The sequence below is a fragment of the Pristiophorus japonicus genome, chromosome 1 (genome assembly GCF_044704955.1).
Source record: "Pristiophorus japonicus isolate sPriJap1 chromosome 1, sPriJap1.hap1, whole genome shotgun sequence".
Classification (NCBI taxonomy): Eukaryota; Metazoa; Chordata; class Chondrichthyes; family Pristiophoridae; genus Pristiophorus; species Pristiophorus japonicus.
Genome location: NC_091977.1, coordinates 308,947,687 through 308,974,133, shown reverse-complemented (window position 1 = coordinate 308,974,133; position 26,447 = coordinate 308,947,687). Strand labels below are relative to the sequence as shown.

Genomic DNA, 26,447 nt, shown 5'->3' with positions numbered 1-26,447 from the left:
TGGCTATCCCCCAGCTGGAGTATTGTGGCCAATTCTGGGCACCACACTTTAGGAAGGATGCAAAGGCCTTGGAGAGGGTGAAGGGGAGATTTCATTATTAATATCAGATATTCAACTGTCATTGTAACCCATGTATAAACTGACCTAAGTTGTACACCATGAGAACACTGACCACTAGGTGGTGAACTTGTGGGTGACACTCCTAACCTGGACTTTCAGGTATAAAAGTGGAAGCTCCACCCACCTTCATCACTTCAGTGCTGGAATAAAGGTTACTGGTCACAGAGTGACCTTCTCTCAAGTATGGGCCTCATGTGCCTTTATACTGCCTAGTAAGGACATATCATTGGCGACGAGAAACTGGGATTTAAACCACGTGAGCATGGCCACTAGCAGCACAGAAGAGAGGTACTGTGTTGGGGATGATTGGGACGATTTTATTGAGAGACTACAGCAAAGTTTCATCACCAAGGAATGGCTGGGACAGGATTCGGCCGACAAACGCAGGGCTCATCTCTTGACGGTTTGTGAATCCAGGACGTACTCCCTGATGAAGGATCTTCTAGTGCCAGAGAAGCCGGCGGACAAGACTTTTGAAGAGCTCAGTAAATTGATCGGGGAACACTTTAAACCAGCGAGCAGCATGCACATGGCGAGACACCGGTTTTATACGCACCGGCGGCGAGAAGGGCAAAGCGTTCCAGACTTTGTGGCAGACCTTCGGCGACTGGCGAGACTATGTAAGTTCCCAGATGCATGCAGAGCAGAGATGCTGCGAGACTTTTTTTATTGAGGGCATCGGGTACGCTGGGGTTTTCAGGAATCTGATTGAGATCAAAGACTTGACCTTGGAAAAGGCGGCTTTGATGGCCCAGACATTTATCTCAGGAGAGGAAGAGACCAGAAAGATGTTTGACAAAAATCTTGGCTTAAATGCAGCAAATGGACAGGGAGTCAACATAGTTAACGCAGTACACAGTTCTCCAGGCAGACAGGGGCAATCAGACATGCCCGAGCATGTAGTCGAACCCAAAGGGGGAATTCAACAGAGACAATGGCTAGCTGAACAGCGATTCATACCATCGCAAGGGACAATGCGGCCAGTAATGGGGCCATCAACACCTGTCACTGGTGCGCTTAAGGACAGTTACAGAGACAGTCAGAGACGATTGACTGGTAATGGACCTTTTGTTTCCAACAACGGCTCATGTTGGAGGTGTGGCGGCAAACACTCAGCCAGAGCTTGCAGGTATCAGCAATATACCAAGCGGTCACTTGGCGCGCATGTGCAGGAAGCCTGCAGCCAGGTTGATGTACGAGGAGGACGGGCCCGATGTAAGCCCTACGAGGCCAAATGAATACTGGGGGAAATCGCTGGAAGCTGAAGTTCAGCGAGTTCATGTGAAGCACATATACAGTTCATATACCAGGATGCCACTGATAATGATGAAAGTGCTCCTCAATGGCATCTCAGTATCAATGGAGCTAGACACGGGGGCCAGCCAGTCCCTGATGAGTATCGAACAGTTCGACAAGTTGTGGGCATCCAAGGCCAGGAGGCCAAAATTATTGGCGATTGACGCATAGCTACGGACATATACAAAGGAGATCATTCCGGTGCTAGGCAGCGCCACGGTAGTCGTGACCCACAAAGATTCGGAGAACAGGTTGCCACTCTGGATTGTCCCGGGGTACGGTCCCACACTGCTGGGGAGGAGTTGGCTTGCTGTCATGAACTGGAAATGGGGCGATGTCAATGCAATTTCTTCTGTGGAGCGAATATCATGCTCACAGGTCCTGGACAAATTTGACTCATTATTTCAACCCGGCATTGGCACTTTCATGGTGACCAAGGTAGTGATTCACATAAACCCGGACACCAGGCCAGTACACCACAAGGCCAGAGCGGCGCCATACATGATGCACGAAAAGATAGAAGGCGAATTGGACCGCCTGCTGAGGGAAGGCATCATCTCGCCAGTCGAATTCAGTGACTGGGCGAGCCCGATTGTGCTGGTGCTCAAGGCGGATGGGTCGGTCAGGATATGTGGCGATTACAAGGCCACCATCAATCGGGTGTCACTCCAAGACCAGTACCCACTACAGAGAGAGGAGGACCTCTTAGCGACGCTATCCAGTGGCAAACTTTTTTCAAAATTGGACCTGACCTCAGCTTACATGACCCAGGAGCTGGCGAGTGAGTCGAAGAAGCTGAACACCATCACGACACACAAGGGATTGTTTGAGTACAACAGATGTCCGTTCGGGATTCACTCGGCCGCCGCGATCTTTCAACGAAATATGGAAAGCCTCCTCAAGTCGATTCCAAGGACGGTGGTTTTTCAAGACGACATCCTCATCACGGGTTGCGATACTGAAGAACACCTCCACAAGCTGGAGGAGGTGCTACGCAGACTGGACCGGGTAGGGCTGTGACTTAAAATGGCGAAGTGTGTCTTCCTAGTTCCAGAGGTAGAATCCTGGGGAGGAGGGTAGCAGCTGACGGGATCAGACCTACCGCGTCCAAAACGGAAGTGATCCAGAGAGCACCCAGACCCCGTAACACGACAGAGCTGCGTTCGTTCCTGGGGCTCCTGAACTATTTTGCAAACTTTCTTCCCAAATTGAGCACGCTGTTAGAGCCGCTACACGTGCGCCTACGCAAAGGTCGCGAATGGGTCTGGGGGGACAGCTAGGAAAGGGCTTTTAATAGAGCACGCAATTTGTTATGTTCCAACAATCTGTTAACGCTATATGACCCATGTAAGAAATTTGTGTTAACGTGCGATGTGTCGTCCTATGGTGTCATGTGTGTGTTGCAGCATGTCAATGCCAAGGGTAAGTTACATGTCTCCAGAAGTCTGTCCCAAGCAGAAAGGGGCTACGGGATGGTAGAAAAGGAGGTGCTTGCATGTGTATATGCGGTAATGAAAATGCACCAGTACCTGTTTGGCAGGAAATTTGAGCTGGAGACAGATCACAAAACCCTAACGTCCCTTTTGGCCGACAACAAAGCCAGAAATGCAAATGCATCGGCCCGCATACAGAGGTGGGCTATACAATTCGGCACAAACTGGACACTGAAAACTGCGCCGATGCACTCAGCAGGCTCCCACTAGCCACCACCGAGGGGCAACCGAGCATGCTGCTGAGATGGTCATGGCTGTTGAAGCTTTCGAAAGCGAAGGCTCACCTGTGACAGCCCGTCAGATTAAAGTCTGGACAAATAGAGACCCGCTACTATCTTTAGTCAAGAAATGTGTCCTGAATGGGGACTGAGCAGCCACGTATGGGGCATACCCTGAGGAATTCAAACCATTTCACAGGCACAAGGATGAACTCTCGATTCAGGCCGATTGCCTACTGTGGGGAAACCGAGTAGTCATGCCCCAGATGGGCAGAGAGACGTTCATCAGAGAACTCCACAATGAGCACCCAGGCATTGTCATGATGAAGGCAACTGCCAGGTCACACGTTTGGTGGCCAGGGATAGATGCAGACCTGGAACATGGTGTTCGCAGGTGCAACATGTGTGCCCAGCTGGGCAATGCACCCAGGGAAGCCCCCCTTAGCCCCTGGTCCTGGCCCGCCAAGCCATGGTCACGCATCCATGTGGACTACGCAGGTCCTTTCTTGGGAAAAATGTTTTTGGTTGTAGTAGACGCCTACTCCAAATGGATCGAGTGTGACATTCTCAATTCAAGCACATCCTCTGCCACGGTAGAAAGTCTACGGGCAATGTTCGCCGCCCATGGTCTACCGGAGGTCTTGGTCAGCGACAATGGTCCGTGCTTTACAAGCATTGATTTCCAGGACTTTATGGCAGGAAATGGTATCAACCATGTCAGAACGGCACCGTTCAAACCGGCCTCAAACAACCAGGCGGAACGAGCAGTGCAGATAATCAAACAGGGGATGCTCAGAAGCCAAGGATTTTCCCTACAAAGCCACTTATCACGCCTCCTGTTGGCCAATAGATCCCGACCACACTCGCTCACAGGGGTCCCACGCGCGGAGCTGCTAATGAAAAGGATGCTCAAAACCAGGTTATCCCTTATACACCCCACCATGAAAGAAATTGTTGAGAGCAGGCGCCAGTCACAATGTGACTACCATGACGGGAATGCGAGGGCATGATGTATTGATGTCAATGACCCTGTCTTTGTCCTCAACTACGCTGCAGGGTCTAAGTGGCTTGCAGGCACTGTGATTGCCAAAGAGGGGAATAGGATTCTGGTAGTTAAACTTACCAATGGACAAATCTGCCGCAAACATGTGGATCAAACAAAAAGGAGGTTCAGCAACCCCATAGAAGCAGGGGAAGAACACGATGTAGAGTTCACTCCTCTACAGGTGACCGAACACCGGAATCAAGTGGAGGAGAGCCCAGTCACTGTGGGCAGTCCGGACAGGTCTGAGGCACCACAAACAACAGACTCTCAGGCCAGCGCCCAACAACCGGAGCTCCATCTCAGGTGCTCTACAAGGGAGCGTAAACCACCAGAAAGACTTAATGTGTGATCCCAATAAGACTTTGGGGGGAGGTGATGTCATGTATTCAACTGTCATTGTAAGCCATGTATAAACTGACCTAAGTTGTAAACCGTGAGAACATTGACCACTGGGTGGTGAACTTGTGGGAGACACTCCTAAGCTGGACTTTCAGGTAAAAAAGGAGAAGCTCCACCCACCTTCATCACTTCAGTGCTGGAATAAAGGTTACTGGTCACAGAGTGACCTTCTGTCAGGTATGGGCCTCGTGTGCATTTATACTGTATAGTAAGGACATATCAATTGTCATCATAGGCAGTCCCTCGGAATCGAGGAAGACTTGCTTCCACTCCTGAATTGAGTTCTTTGGTGGCTGAACAGTCCAATACGAGAGCCACAGACTCTGTCACAGGTGGGACAGATAGTCGTTGAGGGAAGGGGTGGGTGGGACTGGTTTGCCGCACGCTCTTTCCGCTGTGTGCGCTTGATTTCTGCATGCTCTCGGTGTTGAGACTAGAGGTGCTCAGCACCCTCTCGGATGTACTTCTTCAACTTTGGGCGGTCTTGGGTCAGGGACTCCCAGGTGTCAGTGGGGATGTCGCACTTTATCAGGGAATCTTTGAGGGTGTCCTTGCAGCGTTTCCGCTGCCCACCTTTGGATCACTTGCCGTGAAGGAGCTCCGAGTAGAGCACTTGCTTTGGGAGTTTCGTGTCTGGCATGCGGACTATGTGGCCTGCCCAGCGGAGCTGATCGAGTGTGGTCAGTGCTTCAATGCTGGGGATGTTAGCCTGAATGAGGACGCTGATGTTGGTGTGCCTGTCCTCCAAGGGGATTATCGGATCTTGCGGAGACATTATTGGTGATATTTCTCCAGCAACTTGAGGTGTTTACTGTACATGGTCCATGTCTCTGAGCCATACGGGAGGGCTGATATTACTACAGCCCTGTAGACCACGAGCTTGGTGGCAGTTTTGAGGGCCTGGTCTTCAAACACTCTTTTCCTCAGGCGGCTGAAGGCTGCACTGGCGCACTGGAGGCGGCGTTGGATCTCATCGTCGATGCCTGCTCTTGTTGATAGGAGGCTCCCGAGATATGGGAAGTGGTCCACGGTGTCCAGGGCTGCGCAGATGACTGGGGGGTAGTGCTGTGCGGTGAGGACAGGCTGGTGGAGTACCTTTGTCTTACGGATGTTTGAATAAGGTCCATGCTTTTGTACGCCTCAGTAACTACATCGACTATGTGCTGGAGTGCAGCCTCTGCATGTGCGCAGATGCAGGCGTCGTCTGAGTACTGTAGCTCGATGGCAGAGGTTGGGGTAGTCTTTGATCTGGCCTGGAGACGGCGCAGGTTGAACAGGTTCCCACTGGTGCTGTAGTTTATATGGCCTTCTTCAGCCTTACAAAGGCCTTTGACACTGTCAACCGCAAGGGTCTATGGAACGTCCTCCTCTGTTTCGGATGCCCCCAAAGGTTCGTCACCATCTTCCGCCTGATCCATGATGACATGCAGGCCGTGATCCTTATCAACGGATCCATCCAATCCACGTCCGGACCGGGGTCAAACAAGGCTGCGTCATCGCCCCCAACCCTCTTCTCAATCTTTCTCACCGCCATGCTCCACCTCACAGTCAACAAGCTCCCTGCTGGAGTGGAGGGGAGATTTACTAGAATAGGAATTCTTCAGCTATGTGGAGAGACTGGAGAAGCTGGGATTGTTTCCTGAGAGCATAGAAGGTTAAAGGGAGATTTGATAGAGGGTTTCAAAGTCATGAATGGTTTTGATCGAGTAAATAAGGAGAAAATGTTTCTCGCGGCAGAAGAGTCGGTAGCCAGAAGACACAGATTTAAGGTGATTGGCAAAAGGGCCAGTGGCAACATGAGGACAAATTTTGTTACAAAGTGAGTTGTTATGATCTGGAATGCCCTGCCTGAAAGAGTGGTGGAAGCAGATTAAATAGTAACTTTAAATGGGGAATTTGATAAATACTTGAAGTGGAAATTTTTTTAGGGCTATGGGGAAAGGGCTATGGAGTGCAAGTAATTGGATATCACTTTCAAAGAGCCAACATGGGCACGATGGCCTGAAAGGCCTCCTTCTGTGCTGTATCATTCTATGATTCTACAGGTGCTCAATAACTGTCCTATTTATAAGAGACAGAGGCCATTGACATTACTTAAATCAAAAATTGGAAAGGAAGTAATTATTACCTGACTTCCTTGCTTCCCAGGATTTCCTGACTCACCCTGTAAAATATAATTACATAGGCTGAAAGGAGATTGGCTGAAAATGTTAAGTGTGAAACATTCAAGTGCAAAACCAACTTATTCATCGATTACAATTTGTCATTCACTATGTGGGCACATTGTTTTCCACAATGATTTTTGTAATTTTAGAAACATTGACATATTCACTCACTTGGATTATTTTATGTAGAACATTATTATTTCAGTTGAGGAACAGATTTTGTAAGCAAAGATTTTATATGCCAAGATCAATATGGTTTTGATTTGGTCAAGTTTTGGGGTTTGTTCAAGTTTAAACAAATGCATTATTCAGAAGGTAGCATGAAAGTTGGAACAGGATGAGAATTTCATGTTTCATTCAGTCATGAATTTAATTCCCTACCTTATTTCCCTTTGCTCCATGAATCCCTATAGAGCCGGGCTGGCCTGGAATCCCAGGCTCTCCTCTTAAACCCTGTGAGTGATAAAAAGTGTGAGCTCCTTCTAAAATTGGTAACTATTTATTGGCAACTGCATTGGTTATACAAGTGAAACATTAGCTAGAAACAAAGAATAATCAATGTATTCATCATGATAATTTAACTTTCGGCAACTTCAAAATATCAAAACACAGACCTTTGCAAGCATAAAATTTGGTGGGTTTAACATTTGTATTGAACTACCTGTATTTAATTCTTGTGAGGACTGCTTGATACCATTCCCTTTTGCGAATTTGATATGACTTTTTTTCCCTGCTCTTCTGGTGTAGCCTCCCTCACTGGGAAACAAATCCCACAATTGGTGGCTACCCTCTGATACCTTACCGAAGTTGCCATTATTTATGTGTGAGACAGTGGGGTATTACACTGTGGAAGATGTCACATCACAATTGATCCCGATCCTGTCCTCACCCTGCCTCACACATGTATATTTTCAGCGAGGTTGCTATAAAGTGATCCAAGAGCAGGAACCTATCTCAATTATTCTTTCCTAACACAGGGTGCTGCAGCAATTGCAGTGCTCCTATTTCTGTTCCAGCTAACTTGGGACAGATGAGGGATCGAACCCCAGGACCCTCTTGGTTTCTATGACCCAGAGATAGAAATTTTACATGAGCCATTGGAATGACACCAATAAGATCGTTTTATCTAATTCTTGAATTTACAGTGTATTGGCAATAGTTTCAATTTAAGGCTGAAAGGTAATAAGTCAATGGGCTCAATTTTCCCCAAACCCATTTTCTGGCGTATTGCCAGAGCTACACCCGTTTTTCTAAGGAGAAATGTGCCAGAAATATTTTGCTAAAGTTTCCCCGATGTATAATTCGAATTTGGCGCCACCCAGCGTGTCCAGTCGCCTCAGGGGGGGTGGAGCCTCCTGTCTGCACCAAAAATGAAGCTGCACCTTCTGTGCCTACGTGAAAAAAAAATAAGTTTTTGACGATGTTCCAATGGACGCACATGCGCAGTACAGCTTGGATTTGGAAATCGGCCATTTTTAAAGAGCCAGTTGTGTGTGTGAGAATGAGTGCTGTGTGAGAGCATTGGAAAAAAATCGCAGCTGGAGCAATACAAGATGTGAAAGAAACAATTACCAAAGCAAATGTGCAATGTGTTACTGTTGTGCATCTGTAAAGCATGCACTCCCATGTTCCGCCACCAGGGAGCGCATCCCCTGAAGTCCCAAGGGAACCCAGCATCCCTTGGGAGCACTGTATATAAGCCGGTCCCTAAGGCCTGTTCCTCACTCTGGAGTGTCTTAATATAGAATGAGGTCACTGTTACTTTAACGTCCCTGTGTGCAGTCTCATCTGTGTTAAGGACAGAATAACTGGCGACGAGTATACGAATCCAACGCAAAGATTCAGCAAACTGTGGGCATCCTGGAGAAGTTCTCGGACAGTGAGGACTGGGAAGCCTATGTCGAACGGCTAGACCAATACTTTGTAGCCAACGAGCTGGACGGAGAAGGAAACGCTGCAAAAAGGAGAGCGGTCCTCCTCACGGTCTGCGGGGCATCGAACTACAGCCTCATGAAGAATCTTCTGGTTCCGGTGAAACCCACAGATAAGTCGTATGAGGAGCTGCGTACATTGATTCGGGAGCATCTTAACCCGAGGGAGAGCATGCTGATGGCAAGGTATCGGTTCTACACGTGCCAGCGATCTGAAGGTCAGGAAGTGGCGAGCTACAACTTCGAGCTAAGGCGACTTGCAGGACAATGTGAGTTTGATGGCTACCTGGAGCAAATGCTCAGAGACTTTTCTGTACTAGGCATTGGCCACGAGACCATCCTATGAAAACTTTTGACTGTAGAGACACCGACCCTCAGTAAGGCCATTGCGATAGAACATAAGAACATAAGAATTAGGAACAGGAATAGGCCATCTAGCCCCTTGAGCCTGCTCCGCCACTCAACAAGATCATGGCTGATCTGGCCGTGGACTCAGCTCCACTTACCTGCCTGCTCCCCATGACCCTTAATTCCCTTATTGGTTAAAAATCTATCTATCTGTGATTTGAATACATTCAATGAGCTAGCCTCAACTGCTTTCCTGGGCAGAGAATTCCATAGATTCACAACCCTCTGGGAGAAGAAATTCCTTCTCAACTCGGTTTTAAATTTGCTCCCCCGTATTTTGAGACTGTGCCCCCTAGTTCTAGTCTCCCCAACCAGTGGAAACAACCTCTCTGCCTCTATCTTGTCTATCCCTTTCATTATTTTAAATGTTTCTATAAGATCACCCCTCATCCTTCTGAACTCCAATGAGTAATGACCCAGTCTACTCAATCTATCATCATAAGATAAGCCCCTCATCTCCGGAATCAGCCTCGTGAATCATCTCTGTACCCAATCCAAAGCCAGTATATCCTTCCTTAAGTAAGGTGACCAAAACTGCAGGTGCGGCCTCACCAATACCCTGTACATTTGCAGCAGGACCTCCCTGCTTTTGTACTCCATCCCTCTCGCAATGAAGGCCAACATTCCATTCGCCTTCCTGATTACCTGCTGCACCTGCAAACTAACTTTTTGGGATTCATGCACAAGGACCTCCAGGTCCCTCTGCACCGCAGCATGTTGTAATTTCTCCCCATTCAAATAATATTCCCTTTTACTGTTTTTTTTTCCCAAGGTGGATGACCTCACATTTTCCGACATTGTATTCCATCTGCCAAACCTTAGCCCATTCGCTTAACCTATCTAAATCTCTTTGCAGCCTCTCTGTGTCCTCTACACAACCTGCTTTCCCACTAATCTTTGTGTCATCTGCAAATTTTGTTACATTACACTCCGTCCCCTCTTCCAGGTCATCTATGTATATTGTAAACAGTTGTGGTCCCAGCACCGATCCCTGTGGCACACCACTAATCACCGATTTCCAACCCGAAAAGGACCCATTTATCCCAACTCTCTGCTTTCTGTTAGCCAGCCAAATCTCGATCCATGCTAATACATTTCCTTTGACTCCGCGTACCTTTATCTTCTGCAGTAACCTTTTGTGTGGCACCTTATCGAATGCCTTTTGGAAATCTAAATACACCACATCCATCGGTACACCTCTATCCACTGTGTTCATTATATCCTCAAAGAATTCCAGTAAATTAGTTAAATATGATTTCCCCTTCATGAATCCATGTTGCGTCTGCTTGATTGCACTATTCCTATCTAGATGTCCCGCTATTTCTTCCTTAATGATAGCTTCAAGCATTTTCCCCACTACAGATGTTAAACTAATCGGCCTATAGTTACCTGCCTTTTGTCTGCCCCCTTTTTTAAACAGAGGCATTACATTAGTGCTTTCCAATCCGATGGTACTGCCCCAGAGTCCAGAAAATTTGGTAGATTATAACAAATGCATCTGCTATAACTTCCGCCATCTCTTTTAATACCCTGGGATGCATTTAATCAGGACCAGGGGACTTGTCTACCTTGAGATCCATTGGCCTGCCCAGCACTACCCCACTAGTGATAGTGATTGTCTCAAGGTCCTCCCTTCCCACATTCCCGTGCACAGGCGTTTATGTCCACCAGTGATAACACCAAACAAATCTCTCAGCACACAAGTGCTAGCGATGCTCATAAATTAACTGGAACTGTGTTTGCGAGCAGAAATGTACAGGGCAGAAACCACGAGTCTGCAACTGCCAACAGGCCTCAGGTGACCCAGATGACTCAGAGTTCCCAACAAAGGATGAATGCAAGGCAATTCATACCTTGTTGGCGTTGTGGAGGCTTCCATTCAACCTATTCATGGTGCTTCAAAGGGTATGTTTGCAAGAGCTGTGGAACAATGGGGCACATCCAATGAGCTTGCAGAGGAGCTGCAAGCTCTGCAAAACATGCTAACCACCACATGGCAGAGGAAGATCGGTCCATGGTGGATCAAAGCAATTTCGAGCCTCAGAGAGAGGAGGCAGATGTTGAAGTACATGGGGTGCACACATTTGAGACGAAATGTCCACCTATAATGCTGAATGTAAAATTGAATGGCATACCTGTAGCCATGGAACTGGACACTGGCACCAGCCAATCCATCATGAGTAAAAAGGTATTTGAGAGACTGTGGTGCAACAAGGCACTCAGACCAGCCCTGAGCCCCATCCACACGAAACTGAGAATGTACACCAAAGAGCTCATCACTGTCTGGGCAGTGCCACGGTCAAGGTCACCTACGAGGGCATAGTGCACGAACTGCCACTCTGGATTGTCCCGGGTGATGGCCCCACACTGCTTGGAAGGAGCTGGCTGGGCAAAATCCGCTGGAACTGGGATGACATCTGAGCGCTATCACAAGTCGATGAGGCCTCATGTACCCAGGTTCTTAATAAATTTCCTTCCCTTTTTGAACCAGGCATTGGAAACTTTTCTGGGGCGAAGGTGCGGATCCACTTGGTCCTAGAGGCACGACCCATTCACCACAAAGCGCAAGCGGTACCTCACATGATGAGGGAGAGAGTGGAAATCGAGCTGGACAGGCTGCAACGTGAGGGCATCATCTCCCCAGTGGAATTCAGCGAGTGGGCTAGCCCAATTGTTCCAGTACTCAAAAGTGATGGCACAGTCAGGATTTGCGGCGATTATAAAGTAACTATTAATCGTTTCTCGCTACAGGACCAATACCCGCTACCTAAGGCAGACGACCTATTTGCGACACTGGCAGGAGGCAAGACATTCACCAAGCTCGACCTGACTTCAGCCTACATGAGGCAGGAGCTGGTGGAGTCTCTGAAGGGCCTCACCTGCATCAACACGCACAAAGGACTGTTCATCTACAACAGATGCCCGTTTGGAATTCGGTCAGCTGCAGCGATCTTCCAGAGAAACATGGAGAGCCTACTCAAGTCGGTACCATGCACGGTGGATTTTCAGGACGACATATTGGTCATGGGTCGGGACACCGTCGAGCACCTACAAAACCTGGAGGAGGTCCTCCAGCGACTGGATCGCATAGGGCTGCGGCTGAAGAGGTCGAAATGCATCTTCATGGCAACAGAAGTGGAGTTTTTGGGGAGAAAGATCATGGCGGACGGCATTCGGCCCACAGATGCCAAGACAGAGGCTATCAGGAACGCGCCCAGGCTACAGAACGTCACGGAGCTGCGGTCGTTCGTTCCTGGGACTCCTCAACTATTTTGGTAACTTCCTACCGGGGTTAAGCACTCTCTTAGAGCCCCTACATGTGTTATTGCATAAAGGTGAGAACTGGGTATGGTGAAAAAACCAAGTAATTGCTTTTGAGAAAGCCAGAAACATTTTATGTTCCAACAAGCTGCTTGTATTGTATAACCCATGTAAAAGACTCGTGCTAGCATGTGATGCGTCGTCGTACAGAGTCAGGTGTGTATTACAACAAGCTAACGATATGGGGAAGTTGCAACCTGTCGCCTATGCCTCCAGGAGCTTGTCTAAGGCCGAGAGGGCCTACAGCATGATTGAGAAAGAGGCATTAGCGTGTGTGTTCGTGGTAAAGAAAATGCATCAGTACCTGTTTGGCCTCAAATTTGAGCTGGAAACCGATCACAAGCCCCTCATATCCCTGTTCGCTGAAAACAAGGGGATATATACTAATGCCTCAGCCCGCATACAAAGGTGGGCACTCACGCTATCAGCATATAACTATACCATCCGCCACAGGCTAGGCACTGAGAACTGTGCAGATGCTCTCAGTCGGCTACCATTGCCCACCACGGGGGTGGAAATGGCGCAGCCTGCAAACTTGTTGATGGTGGCGCAGCCCGCAGACTTGTTGATGGTCATGGAAGCGTTTGAAAATGATAAATCACCTGTCACGGCCCGCCAGATTAGGACTTGGACCAGCCAAGATCCTCTGCTGTCCCTCGTAAAAAAACTGTGGACTGCATGGGAGCTGGGCCAGCATCCCCGTTGAAATGCAAGAGCTAATCAAGCCGTTCCAGCGGCAAAAGGACGAGCTGTCCATTCAGGCAGACTGCCTGTTGTGGGATAACCGTGTAGTGCTACCCAAAAAGGGCAGGGAGATGTTCATCTCAGATCTCCACAGCACACACCCGGGTATAGTAATGATGAAAGTGTTAGCCAGATCCCACATGTGATGGCCCGGTATCGACTCTGACATAGAATCCTGTGTACAGCAATGCAGCGTGTGTGCTCAGTTGAGCAACGCGCCCAGAGAGGCACCACTAAGTTTGTGGTCCTGGCCCTCCAGACCATGGTCAAGGATCCATGTCGACTATGCGGGCCCGTTTTTCGGGAAAATGTTCTCGGTGGTTGTTGAAGCTTTTTCAAAATGGATTGAATGTGAAATAATGTCGGGAAGCACCGCCACCGCCACCATTGAAAGCCTGAGGGCCATGTTTGCCACCCACGGCCTGCCTGACATACTGGTCAGTGACAACGAGCCATGTTTCACCAGTGCCGAATTTAAAGAATTCATCACCCGCAATGGGATCAAACATGTCACCTTGGCCCCGTTTAAACCAGCCTCCAATGGGCAGGCAGAGCGGGCAGCACAAACAATCAAACAGAGCCTTAAACGAGTCACAGAAGGCTCACTCCAAACCCGCCTGTCCCGAGTACTGCTCAACTATCGCATGAGACCCCACTCACTCACAGGGGTGCCCCCGGCTGAGCTACTCATGAAAAGGACACTTAAAACCAGACTCTTGCTGGTTCACTCCAACCTGCATGATCAGGTAGAGAGCAGGTGGCAGCAACAAAATGTAAACGATGGTCGCGCCACTGTGTCACGGGAAATTGATCTGAATGACCCTGTGTATGTGCTAAACTATAGACATGGACCCAAGTGGATCGCGGGCACGGTGATAGCTAAAGAAGGGAGTAGGGTGTTTGTAGTCAAACCAGACAATGAACAAATTTGCAGAAAACACCTGGACCAAACGAGACTGCGGTTCACAAACTGCCCCGAACAACCCACTGCAGACACCACCGTTTTCGAGCCCACAACACACACCCAAATGATCAACACCACCACCCCGGACCAGGAAATCAAAACCATCATGCCCAACAGCCCAGCAAGGCCAGGCTCACCCAGCAGCCCTGCAGGGCCAACAACACACCAGCCCAGCAAGGGCACAGCCAACACACCAGAACAGACATTTGTACCGAGGTGGTCCACCAGGGAAAGAAAGGCTCCCGACCGCCTCACCTTGTAAATAGTTTTCACTTTGACTTTGAAGGGGGGTGGGGGGGAGTGATGTTGTGTATCTGTAAAGCAAGCACTACCATGTTCCGCCACCAGGGAGCGCATCCCCTGAAGTCCCAAGGGATCCCAGCATTCCTTGGGAGCACTGTATATAAGCCGGCCCCTAAGGCCTGTTCCTCACTCTGGAGTGTCTTAATAAAGACTGAGGTAATTGTTACTTTAACCTCCCTGTGTACAGTCTCATCTGTGTAAGGAACACAATAGTTACCTAAAAAATCATGGAGGATATTTTTAACTGGTATATCTTACTATAATAATGGACAGGTAATGAAGAAAATTTCAAATGGCAAAAATATCTGTCATAAGCCATTATATATGCAGGAAGTTGTTTTTGATTTTGAAAACATGTTTGCATATACGTTCAGTCTGCAAACATTCATTGCTGTAAGAATACAGATTAACAGGTTACAGAGAAGCTGAGGAATTACAGGCTGAAGCGGTACAGCCCATATGCCACTGTATATTACCAGAATCTCCACCTGTCTCACTTCTGGCAGTGGTGCGGCACTATGGGAATTTCGGGGTTGACGAGCTCCCGAGGCATGACATGCCGTCGAGAGCGTGCAGCGAGTAGAGATTGGGCAGTTTCTCACCAGGAATGTAACAGGATGAATCACACCAGGGTGTCTTAATTTATTTCTGGCTAATTTAAAAACATTTTTTTTTTAAAAAGAGCGCCTTTCCAAAACAAATTAAGAAACACATAAACCATTTATGCAATGTATTTACAATGCACACTCTGGATGATACTTTTGCAATGTAACTCTCAAAAGCACTCAGTATTTGGACCACTGCTTTTTGGCAAGCTGAATGAATCAAAACGGATAACTAATTCAGTTCACAGCTCTGAACTTACAACATGAATGATCTTTTTCTTTTAAACATTCTATAAAATCCTTTTTAACAGCTTGGTTGATTACTGATCTATGTATTGATTAATTAAAAAATGTAATTATCTCTGAAAAATGTAATGCAGTTCATTTAATTTTTCTTTTACACTCATCGTTAATTATACTTTATACTAAATGAAAGCTCAGCACCATGAAGTAAATTGAAAAATAATGCTACAATTTCCCAGTTTCAACATACATTGCCATTCAGCAAATAAATGATGTGAGAGTGGGAGAACAATTGGGAACTAGTGACCACAACATAATGAGGTTCAATTTAAGAATAGAAAATTCTGAGTCAAAAATAAGGGTGCAGGACGAGCAATGTTCCACAAGATAAAAAGGTATCAGGTCCAAATTAACTGGGCAGAGTATTTAGCAAACAGGTCAACAGGTCAGAAGTAGGAAATCAAATCTGAGATGGACAAAGTACAAAATAAATATATTCTAATACAGCGAAAAGGGGGTGCATCAAATAATAGAGTTCTGTGGATAAATAGATTAAAACTAACTGAAACTTAAAATGGAAATACTCAGCAGGACAGGCAGCTTAACTTTGTTTCTCTCTCCACAGATGCTGCCTGACTTGCTGAGTATTTCCAGCATTTTCTGTTTTTATTAAAAGAAAATGTTGGTTTAAATAATTATGAACACACCAAATTTTGCATGAAGTATATTAATTTAGACTGCAACTGATGTTTGGATACTACTCACTGTTGAACCGGGACGTCCTGGAAGTCCTGGTAGTCCTGGCCCACCAACATCCCCCTAAATGAACATCGAGCAATGACATAAAACAATAAGATAAAAATAGCACGAGGCTCAGTGATGCAATTCCAAAAATACATTGTCAATTACAATATTTATTGTAATAATATATTCATCGAATTCCTGCGGTGTTACACACAGGGAATCAAGACTAAGGACACTTTTCAGGTCAAGAAGGGTAGAGAACGGTGAGATAATTGAACCATGTTATGGAAGGAAAGAGAAGGTAAATTGGGGGAGGAAGGAGATGGAGTGAGGGAGGGGAGAGGGACAAAGGAGAGTGGGAGAAAAAGGAAGTGCAAGGAGGGGGAAAGGAAGAGGAGAGAAGACAGGGAGGGGGACCTTTTTAAAAATTTGTTCCTGGGATGTGGGTGTCGCTGACAAGGGCAGCATTTATTGCCCACCCTTAAATGCCCTTGAGAAGGTGGTGGTGAGCAGCCTTCTTGAACTGCTGGAGTCTGTGTGGTGAAGGTAATCCCATAATGTTGTTAGGGAGGGAGTTTCAGGATTTTGACCCAGTGACGATGAAGGAACGGCAGATACATTTCCAAGTCAGGTTGGTGTGTGACTTGGGAGGAACTTGCAGATGGTGGTGCTCCCATGTGCCTGCTGCCCTTGACCTTCTAGGTGGTAGAGGTTGTGGGTTTTGGAGGTGCTGTCGAAGCGGGCAAGGGGAGAGGAGAGAGGTGGGGAGCAATAGAGGGGAGGAGGGGTGCAGTGCAGGTAAGGGTAAGAGAATGAGGGGAAAGGGAAGGGAAGAGGAGGGGAAAGGGAGGGAGAGAGACAAGAGAGAGGGAGACATGAGGGGTCAACAACAGTGATTCTGGTTTGGTGATTTTGCCCATCAAGTACTGGGTAAGTGCCAGAGTAAGACTAATACCACAGCGGGGTGAGAAGAGGGAGTTTGTACAGTCAGCAGGTAAGACGTGGGGGTTATTTTAATCAGTGGCGGTGGGGGGGGGGGGTGGCGTACAGCAAGGTTTATTCTGTCTTCCTGTCTTCAAGGAAAGGATGCTGAAGTGGGGGTGGTGGAGAGGTGGAGTTCATTCATCATTTGGTTTATTGCTGCTTTCTTCTTTGCGAATGAGGGTGAATTTTCCTTTGCCGGACAGCTGCTGGTGCTGCATCCACTCTCTGGGTTGAGGTGGCGATGGAGAATCTGCTTCCCAATATATCATTTTTGCCGCATCCAATATGTAAAGTAACCTTTTCAATACTTTACCAGGTCAAACTTGGTGCTGATTCTTTTGTAAGGTGCTCCAAGTTTGCTTGGTCGGGAAATTCCTCAGAGCTGCTCCTGCTCCATCGGCGTTACTTCACAGGAAGTGTGGCAGAACACTAATTTACATGTGTAAACAGAGCATCTGCTACATTTCCACCAGCAGAGCGGGAGCAGCTCCGAGACATTTCCTGACCCTTATACTCACAACTGGCTTTGATTTTGATAGGTCCTTACCATACAGTATAAATGCACACGAGGCCCATGCTTGAGAGGTCAGTCTGTGACCTGTCCTTTATTCCTTAGCACTCAAGTGATGAAGGTGGGTGGAGCTTCCCCTTTTGTACCTGAAGGCCCAGGTTAGGAGTGTCTCCCACCTAGTGGTCAGTGTTCTCACAGTGTACAACTTAGATCAGTTTATACATGGGTTACAATGCTGGTTGAATACATGACATCACCTCCCCCTCAAAGTCTTATTGGGATCACAGGTTGAGTCTCTCTGGTGGTTTACGCTCTCTTGTAGAGCGTCTGAGTTGGGGCACCGGTTGTTGGGCGCTGGCCTGAGTGTCCACTGTTTGCGGTGCCTCAGGCCTATCCAGACTGCCCACAGTGATTGGGCTCTCTTCCCTTTGGTTCCGGTGTTCGGTCACCTGTGGTGGAGTGAACTCTACATTGTGTTCTTCCTCTGCTTCTTCTATGGGGTTGCTGAACCTCCTTTTTGTTTGATCCACGTGTTTGCGGCAGATTTGTCCATTGGTAAGTTTAACTACCAGAATCCTATTTTCCTCTTTGGCAAGCACAGTGCCTGCGAGCCATTTGGGCCCTGCAGCGTAGTTGAGGACAAAAACAGGATCATTTATATCAATACATCACGCCCTCGCATTCCTGACATGGTAGTCATATTGTGGCTGGCGCCTGCTCTTGACAATTTTTTTCATGGTGGGGTGTATAAGGGATAACCGGGTTTTGAGCGTCCTTTTCATTAGCAGCTCTGCGGGTGGAACCCCTGTGAGTGAGTGTGATCGGGATCTAAAGGCCAACAGGAGGCGTGATAAGCGTCTTTGTAGGGAACCCCCTTGGATTCTGAGCATCCCCTGTTGATTATCTGCACTGCTCGTTCTGTCTGGCCGTTTGAGGCCGGCTTGAACGGTGCTGTTCTGACATGGTTAATTCCATTGCCTGCCATGAAGTCCTGGAATTCAGTGCTTGTGAAGCATGGGCCATTGTCGCTGACCAAGATGTCCGGTAGACCGTGGGCGGCGAACATTGCCCGTAGACTTTCTACCGTGGCAGAGGATGTGCTTGAATTTAAAATGTCACACTCGATCCATTTGGAGTAGGCGTCTACTACAACCAAAAACATTTTTCCCATGAAAGGACCTGCGTAGTCCACATGGATGCGTGACCAAGGCTTGGCGGGCCATGGCCAGGGGCTAAAGGGGGCTTCCCTGGGCACATTGCCCAGCTGGGCACACGTGTTGCACCTGCGAACACAAAGTTCCAGATCTGCGTCTATCCCTGGCCACCAAACGTGTGACCTGGCAATTGCCTTCATCGTGACAATGCCCGGGTGCTCATTGTGGAGTTCTCTGATGAACACCTCTCTGCCCATCTGGGGCATGACTACGCGGTTTCCCCACAGTAGGCAATCGGCCTGAATCGAGAGTTCATCCCTGCGCCTGTGAAATGGTTTGAATTCCTCAGGCCATGCCCTGTACGTGGCTGCCCAGTCCCCATTCAGGACACATTTCTTGACTAGAGACAATAGCGGGTCTCTATTTGTCCAGACTTTAATCTGATGGGCTGTCACGGGTGAGCCTTCGCTTCCGAAAGCTTCAACAGCCATGACCATCTCAGCAGCATGCTCAGTAGCCCCTTCAGTGGTGGCTAGTGGGAGCCTGCTGAGTGCATCGGCGCAGTTTTCGGTGCCCGGTATGTGCCGAATTGTATAGTCATAGGTGGCTAACGTGAGACGAATTGGACCGCCTGCTGAGGGAAGGCATCATCTCGCCCAATTACTGAATTCGACCTGCGAGATGATGCCTTCCCTCAGCAGGCGGTCCAATTCGTCTTCTATCTTTTCCCGCATCATGTACAGCACCGCTCTGGCCTTGTGGTGTACTGGCCTGGTGTCCGGGTTTATGTGAATCACTACCTTGGCCCCCATGAAAGTGCCGATGCCGGGTTGAAATAGTGAGTTAAATTTGTCCAGGATCTGTGAGCATGATACTCGCTCCACAGAGGAAATTGCATTGACATCGCTCCATTTCCAGTTCATGGCAGCAAGCCAACTCCTCCCAAATAGTGCGGAACCGTCCCCTGGGATAATCCAGAGTGACAGTCTGTTCTCCGAATCTTTGTGGGTCACGACTACCGTGGCGCTGCCTAGCACCGGAATGATCTGCTTTGTGTAAGTCCGTAGCTGTGTGTCAATCGGCGATAATTTTGGCCTCCTGTTATTGTCCTTGAGTGCGCCATTAACAGGTGTTGGCCCCGTTACTGGCCGCATTGTCCCTTGCAATGGCCTGAATCGCCGTTCAGCTTGCCATTGTCTCTGTCGAACTCCCCCTCTGGGTTCGACTCCATGTTGGGGCATGCCCGATTGCCTCTGTCTGCCTGGAGAACTGTGTGCTGCTTTAACAATCTCTGTCCCGACCATTCCTTAACACAGTACCTCTCGTCTGTTCTGCTAGTGGCCATGCTCGCGTGGTTTAAATCCCAGTTTCACGTCGCCATTGATAGGTCCTTACTATACAGTATAAATGTACACGAGGCCCATGCTTGAGAGAAGGTCAGTCTGTGACCTGTCCTTTATTCCTTAGCACTCCAAGTGATGCAGGTGGGTGGAGCTTCCCCTTTTGTACCTGAAGGCCCAGGTTAGGAGTGTCTCCCACCTAATGGTCATTGTTCTCACAGTGTACAACATAGGTCAGTTTATACATGGGTTACAATGCTGGTTGAATACATGACAGATTTTTTTTAATGCCTTTTCTTTCAAAGATTGTTTACTGCTCCTCCTGTGCAATTCTGAAGGCAAGTTATTTAATTGTGCTTTAGGTGGCTCTGTCACACATTACTGCAATATGTATATAATCACAGCACCACTTATAGGTGCAATAACCTTTACAAGCAGGCACCGTTTTTAATTTATAAATCGAGCTCAGCTTTCGAAAAACAACAAACTTAAACTACACTAGGACTACTCCACTGATACGGGGATAGTGCAGGAAAATGGAGTTGAGATAGAAGATCAGCTATGATCTTATTGAATGGTGGAGCAGGCTCAAGGGGCTGAATGGCCTGCTCCTGCAACCAATTTTGATGTACATTGGCTTAACAAAGTCACATAGTCAGAAGTGATGTGGGGCAGTTTTCCATTGGGGTTACACCAGCGAGTTGGATTAAATCCAGTAGATGTGGGCAGGGAAATTGTCTTGGAGCCTCTCGGCCAGCTCTATATTACTCCCCATCACGACTGGGATTTTGTCTCTGGCACCCAGCGTTGCTCTGTGTGGCACAGGAACAGTTTTAAACTTAAGTGCCCCCAAAAGGCCTATCCAATCGATTGCGGGAATAAGAGATTGCAAATGTTTCCCTGCACTTATATTGACAGCCGGGACGGGGTGTGGGGGGCTTCCAGTGACATACTGTTGCGGCAGGATCTGCAGCTAGTGCCCACTCCTACTCCAAACGGAGCTGTGCATTGGAGGCTACGGGGACCCCAAAGAGTTACAGTCAAACACCTCAACTAATTGGGAAGTTTTATTTTTCAATAAACGTTATTAACAATTATAATGAATCAAGGGGATGAATTTCCTTGCCGTTTTCAGCACATTAGTGATGTATAAACAGTGCAGGAAATTCTTTTAGGCAGGAAATTCGCGTGGAAGTAATTTCTACCTGCTTTGTGCCATTAAAACGTTACGCCCTCCCCCCTCCAGAGTTGTCTTGCACTATTGGAAGGTTCCCAAAATCTTCCCACTGAGTCCCCACTGACCTAATTTGCATATGCTTCCCGGGGAGCTGTGCATTGGTGCAATGCACTTCAGCAAAGAGACAATTGGGCGTCTCCGTGACCTGCTGCAAAGTGTATCAGAACACAGGTCCTCGCTCGTGTGTAACATAGCCCGCCCTTGATACCACAGCCTGACCTCCTCCTCCCCCCACTTGCAAATAAAGGGACATTACCTCAATCCACTACCCATCCTATCAAATGACAACGCATCAGCCCTCTTTGCCCCTTCATGACTGTGTCAGTAATCATCACCAGAATGAATAAATCAGTATCAAATGAGTGCACCCATTCCTGTATGACTGCAACTTTCATGAATAATAAAATGCCATGTCAGTGCACAAGCTATTTTAATACAATAATTGCACAATGCATATAATTACCCCAGTCTTTCCCAATGCTCTGCCTTCATGTGCCTTTCTACTACCTATTCTAGTGTGTGTTCATTGGCTTGGAGGTCTAAATGGGCTTGTTGCCATGCCCTCACTTTAAGGAAATTCTCCCCATCCACCACCACAAATTATTTCAGTTCCTAGCATTTGAAAATAGCATTGATGACAGAGAATCTTGAAGAGCTGCACATTACCGTTGGTCCTAGCTGTCCATCACGCCCAGGTGATGCCTGACGTCCTTGCTTACCCTGCAAAGAATTAAAGGAAGATAATCAATAGACCTGAGGTTTTCAGTGTAAATGTGCTGTATTCAGATGAAATTCTTCTCTCCCTCAGGTTTTCTGCCCCTTACAAAACAAATGACAGGCCAGGGAATGGAGCTGTGGAAGGGATTCCATTAGCTGGAAATTCCCATTCCTGACCTGGATGGGGACCTCTCGCATCAACAGTGACTGGTTAACCAAGATAGATCAGGCACACCAGCCTCTACAAAGGAGCGCATGCCCCACCGGTGAGGTGCAGGCCTGGACCTCCAGAGAGGAAGCATATTTTTTCTGGATCAGGGGCTGATCAAGGCAGTGCCAGGATTAGGGGTCTGGAGGGTGGGGTGGGGGAGCGGTGGTTGGAAGGACCTAGACAACCCGTTCCCTCAAGTTGGCAGCCATGCCAGTTTACAGATGCATGGGGCAAATGGCCACAAAAATGTGAACCCCAAGTCACAGTTGCAAATGAAGTGTCGTTCCCCCTCCCATTGACCATGACTCCTCGGGTCAGCGTTGCAGAGTGCTGATGGGCACGATCCCAAATCAACCGACTGGATTCCAGCCCTTGGAAGTCTGCAATCCCATTTTTTATTTAAATTAGGTATATGTCTTATAATGTATCTTGATTACCAGAGTAGCCCTCCGATTGCTCAGCAGCCATTTTGAATCCTCCAAAAAGATCACTGCACACCAATCGACTTAGATTTCTAAAAGGAAAAATGGCACCGCTTGGAAAATCATCAGCAGCCCTTCACTTGCTGCTGGTGCACGACATAACAGCCCCCCTCACCTCAAATCCACATGGTGCTCCCAGAACATTGTGCATTAGGCATCTGGGGCACTGCAAAAATATTTAAATGAGCTGACCTTCGCATGATTGGTTAAGATCAGCTCTGCCCTGAAAATTGAGCAACCAAAAACCAAATGACTCTTGAAAGAAATGTAATTTGTCCCCTGTAATTTATATAAATTCTCCTTACTACAGAAATAGTAAAACAGAGTGCTCTAAAGTTCACAGCTTCAATCCTGATGCCAATGAAAGTACAAATGAATTTGTTGGCCAGTGCCATTTCCCTCCTACCCCCAAAATTTCAATCCTTTCTTTCCTGAAGGCACAAACTCTTCAATATTCACCTCATGTAACTTGGACGACCCTGTTGTTGACTGGAGAGGCCCAGATGATGTAAAAAAGCTGTTTAAATATTTTTCCTTGTGAGAAAAAGATTTTTTTATTGGAAGAAAAAGATTATTTCAAGAAAGCCTTCAGCTAGATATGACTGAAGGGCTGTGTTTGTGAATTTTATTTGCCCAGAGAGGAAATAACGAAAAATGTCGAAGAGGTAGACTTAGTGTGTTGACTGTCTGGATGCCCACAGCACTGTCCAGGTCTCTGTGATATTTCACTGCTCAAACCAAGGCGAAGTACAGTCCTCAACACTAACACCATCCAAGTTTATCATGGGCAACCACCTATATTGCACAAATGGAGCTAAGCCTTTGCCAGTATGACAGGCGTCAATTACGAAGGCTTATAACATATTAAGAGCGGCAACTATTTTGGGTGGTTCAAGCAGCTTCAGTCAGCTATTTTTACCTCATTAGTGTGATTATGTTAGTGATGTGTCGGTATGTAAATGGTACCTTTTTCTATTTTCTGCCCTTTCATGATTTCTGCAAATTGGATCAGGCAGCCCTGCCGGCCACAGTCCCCTTTGGGACCTCGAGACTTTCTGCGACTCCTGCAAGCCCTTCTTAGAACATAAGAACATAAGAATTAGGAGCAGGAGTAGGCCATTTGGCCCCTTGAGCATGCTCCGCCATTCAATAAGATCATGGCTGATCTGATCAAGGGTCTAGCTCCACTTCCCTGCCCGCTCCCCATAATCCTTTATTCCCTTATCGCTCAAATATCTGTCTATCTCCGCCTTAAATATATTCAATGGGCTAGAACCCTCAATTTTTTGCTTATCGCCCAAAAATGGCCATTATTTCCGGCGTGGGCGGTTAAAAAAGGGTTTTCAGAGCGCCGGCTTCTCGCCCATTCTCAAAAAACCTAGTTTACATTTTTGAAAATGGGCGCTACCGCGAGGGATATCAAATGGGCGGTAGCTTTAAATTTTTATGACCTTCTGCTGTAAAGGGTGGCTGTCCTTAGCAACGGCATGGCAATGCTCGATTCCCGCGATTCTGGAAGTCAAGAGACACCATGACATGCGCAGAAGAGACAGAGAGAGAGGGAGCTCAGAGGCACTGAAACCGTGTGTGGCTGTGGTGGGTGCTTGTCTGGATGTTGTGGGAGGCACGCGGGAGATTCACCAGCAGCAAAAAGCTCACTAAGCACTAAGAACATAGTTGGCACCGAGTTTGTGTCCAACAAATAACATATAAAATGGAAGGGATGCAGGAGACCCCGGAGCTGGTAGCCAGGAACACTGGTGGCAGAGGGATCCCAGTAGTCCTGGATCACCGCAATGCACCCCAAGGTAACGCACCCCCCATTGCCAACCACATATGAGAGCCAGCAGCAACATCTTGCTTCTGGCTTGGAGCACGCTCCCACCTCGGGATCATCCTCTCCCGTATCCATCCAAGCAGTGCTTTAGCCGTCACCCCGCCCACCAATGAAGCATCGCCTAAGGAGCATCTCAGCCAGACGGTTTGGAGTCAGGAGGGGAAGGGGTAGAGGTGAGGAGAAGCGGGGGGGGGGGGGGGGGAGGGAGGGTCGTGGCAGGAGGGGGGTTTGTACAGAAATAATGATTTCAGACTAATGTTCAGTTTAAATGTTTTTTATTTAATACCTTGCAGCACATTGGCTCAGATAGCTGCACCATTGCACGCTGGTGATTCCTTAACACCAAAGGGTATAATCACACTTAACTTTAATCAATGTAAACTTTAACTGTCACCAAAGTGATGCGCACCAGTGATGTATCACCTGCACACCCAGCAGTGTATCACCTTGTAAATAACAACAACGTTCTTTCAGGCAAAGCGATCATTGATGAGCTCCTGACGTAAGGCTCTTGCAACTATCATGCTACCATGGGCCCTTTCATGCGGTCTGCAGGGGGCGGGGGCATGGCTTCAGCGTCAGCCTGATTGTCTGGGCCGATGTCAGCGTCCACCTCCTCATCCTCCTCTTTCTAATGAGGTGGACTGTCAGACTCATCATGCTATTCTTGTCCCCTCCTGACAGTCAAGTTGTGCAGAATGGAGCACACCACTACAAATTGAGCTATCTGCTCAGGGTGGTATTGGAGCTCCCCTCGAGTGGTCCAGGCATCTGAAGCGCTGACTTGACCCATCCACCTCCACGGAGGTGGGTGGGGGGCACACACCCACCTCCATGGCACGAACCTGGTATTGCAGTACTTCCAGGAACGGTGCAGTGGCTCTAGGCCTTTTGGCTAAGAGCATTGGCGCAGAGTGATCCTTGATGTGTGCAAGGTGACCTCTGGCGTTTGTAATCTGACAAGATGATCTGACAAAGATTTAGAAAGATTGGCAACGAATAACTAAAAAAAAAAATCTGAAGCGCTGCTTCAGCACTCCAATGGTTTTCTCCATGATATTGCGAGTTGCTCTGTGGCTCTCGTTGTATCGCCTCTCGGCCTCGGTGTGGGGGTCATCAGCCAGGTGGCGAGGCCATATCCTTTGTCACCAAGTATCCAGCATTGACCTTGTGGCTCATTGTTAAACAAGTCAGATACAGTGCTCTCACGCAGGATGTGTGCATCATGGATGCTGCCCGGAAATTGAGCATTCACTGCCAATATAATTTGCTGGTGGTCGACAACCAGCTGGACATTTAGGGAATGGAATCCCTTGCGGTTCCTGAAAACCTTAGCAACCTGAAAAGGTGCCCGCATCGCAATGTGAGTACAGTCTATTGCTCCCTGCACTTTGGGGAAGTTTGCAATTCTGAAAAAACCTAGAGCCCTCTCACTCTGTGCCTCCCTGGTCATAGGGAAGCTGATCAAGTCCCTCCTGTGTGCGTACAGGGCTTCAGTGATCCGTCTAATGCAGCGATGTGTGGCATGCTGAGAAAGTCCGCAAATATCGACAGCTGTGGCCTGAAAAGAACCCGAGGCATAGAACGACACTGCCACGGTGACTTTGAACTCGACGGACAGTGCAGTTCTGATGGTGCTGCAGGTCTGCCGTTATCAGCTGGCAAACCTCAGTGATAACCTCTTTGTGGAAGCGCAGTCTCCAAAGGCAGGTGGAGTCGGGCAAGTCAAGGTAACAATGCTTCTCCTTGTACTTGCGGGGGGTGTAACGTCTGGTCCTCCTCATCTGTCTGTCACTTCGTACACTGGGCATATAATGCAGTGCAGTGTTCCTTCGGCGATGTCGATTCTGCTGCATGTATTTGGTTACCAAGAGAGGGTGAGAAAGGACAAGCCCCATTGCAGCAGCTCTCTGTTTTCCACCAATTGGTCACAAACAAGGAATGTCCCGATGAGCACACCTCTTCAATTCTAATC

At 47.9% G+C, this 26,447-nt stretch overlaps 1 protein-coding gene across 1 annotated transcript in view; it reads right to left on the bottom strand.

Moving 5' to 3' along the window:
* LOC139264071 (collagen alpha-1(IX) chain-like) overlaps positions 1-26,447 on the bottom strand; it is a 189,610-nt gene that overhangs the window by 29,605 nt on the left and 133,558 nt on the right. Inside the window, exons 7-10 of the mRNA XM_070880195.1 lie at positions 21,892-21,945; positions 16,021-16,074; positions 7,118-7,189; positions 6,700-6,735 (exon numbers count right to left, since the gene is read on the bottom strand). Of these exons, the coding sequence (XP_070736296.1) occupies positions 6,700-6,735; positions 7,118-7,189; positions 16,021-16,074; positions 21,892-21,945 (216 nt within the window). The remainder of the gene's footprint in view (positions 1-6,699; positions 6,736-7,117; positions 7,190-16,020; positions 16,075-21,891; positions 21,946-26,447) is intronic.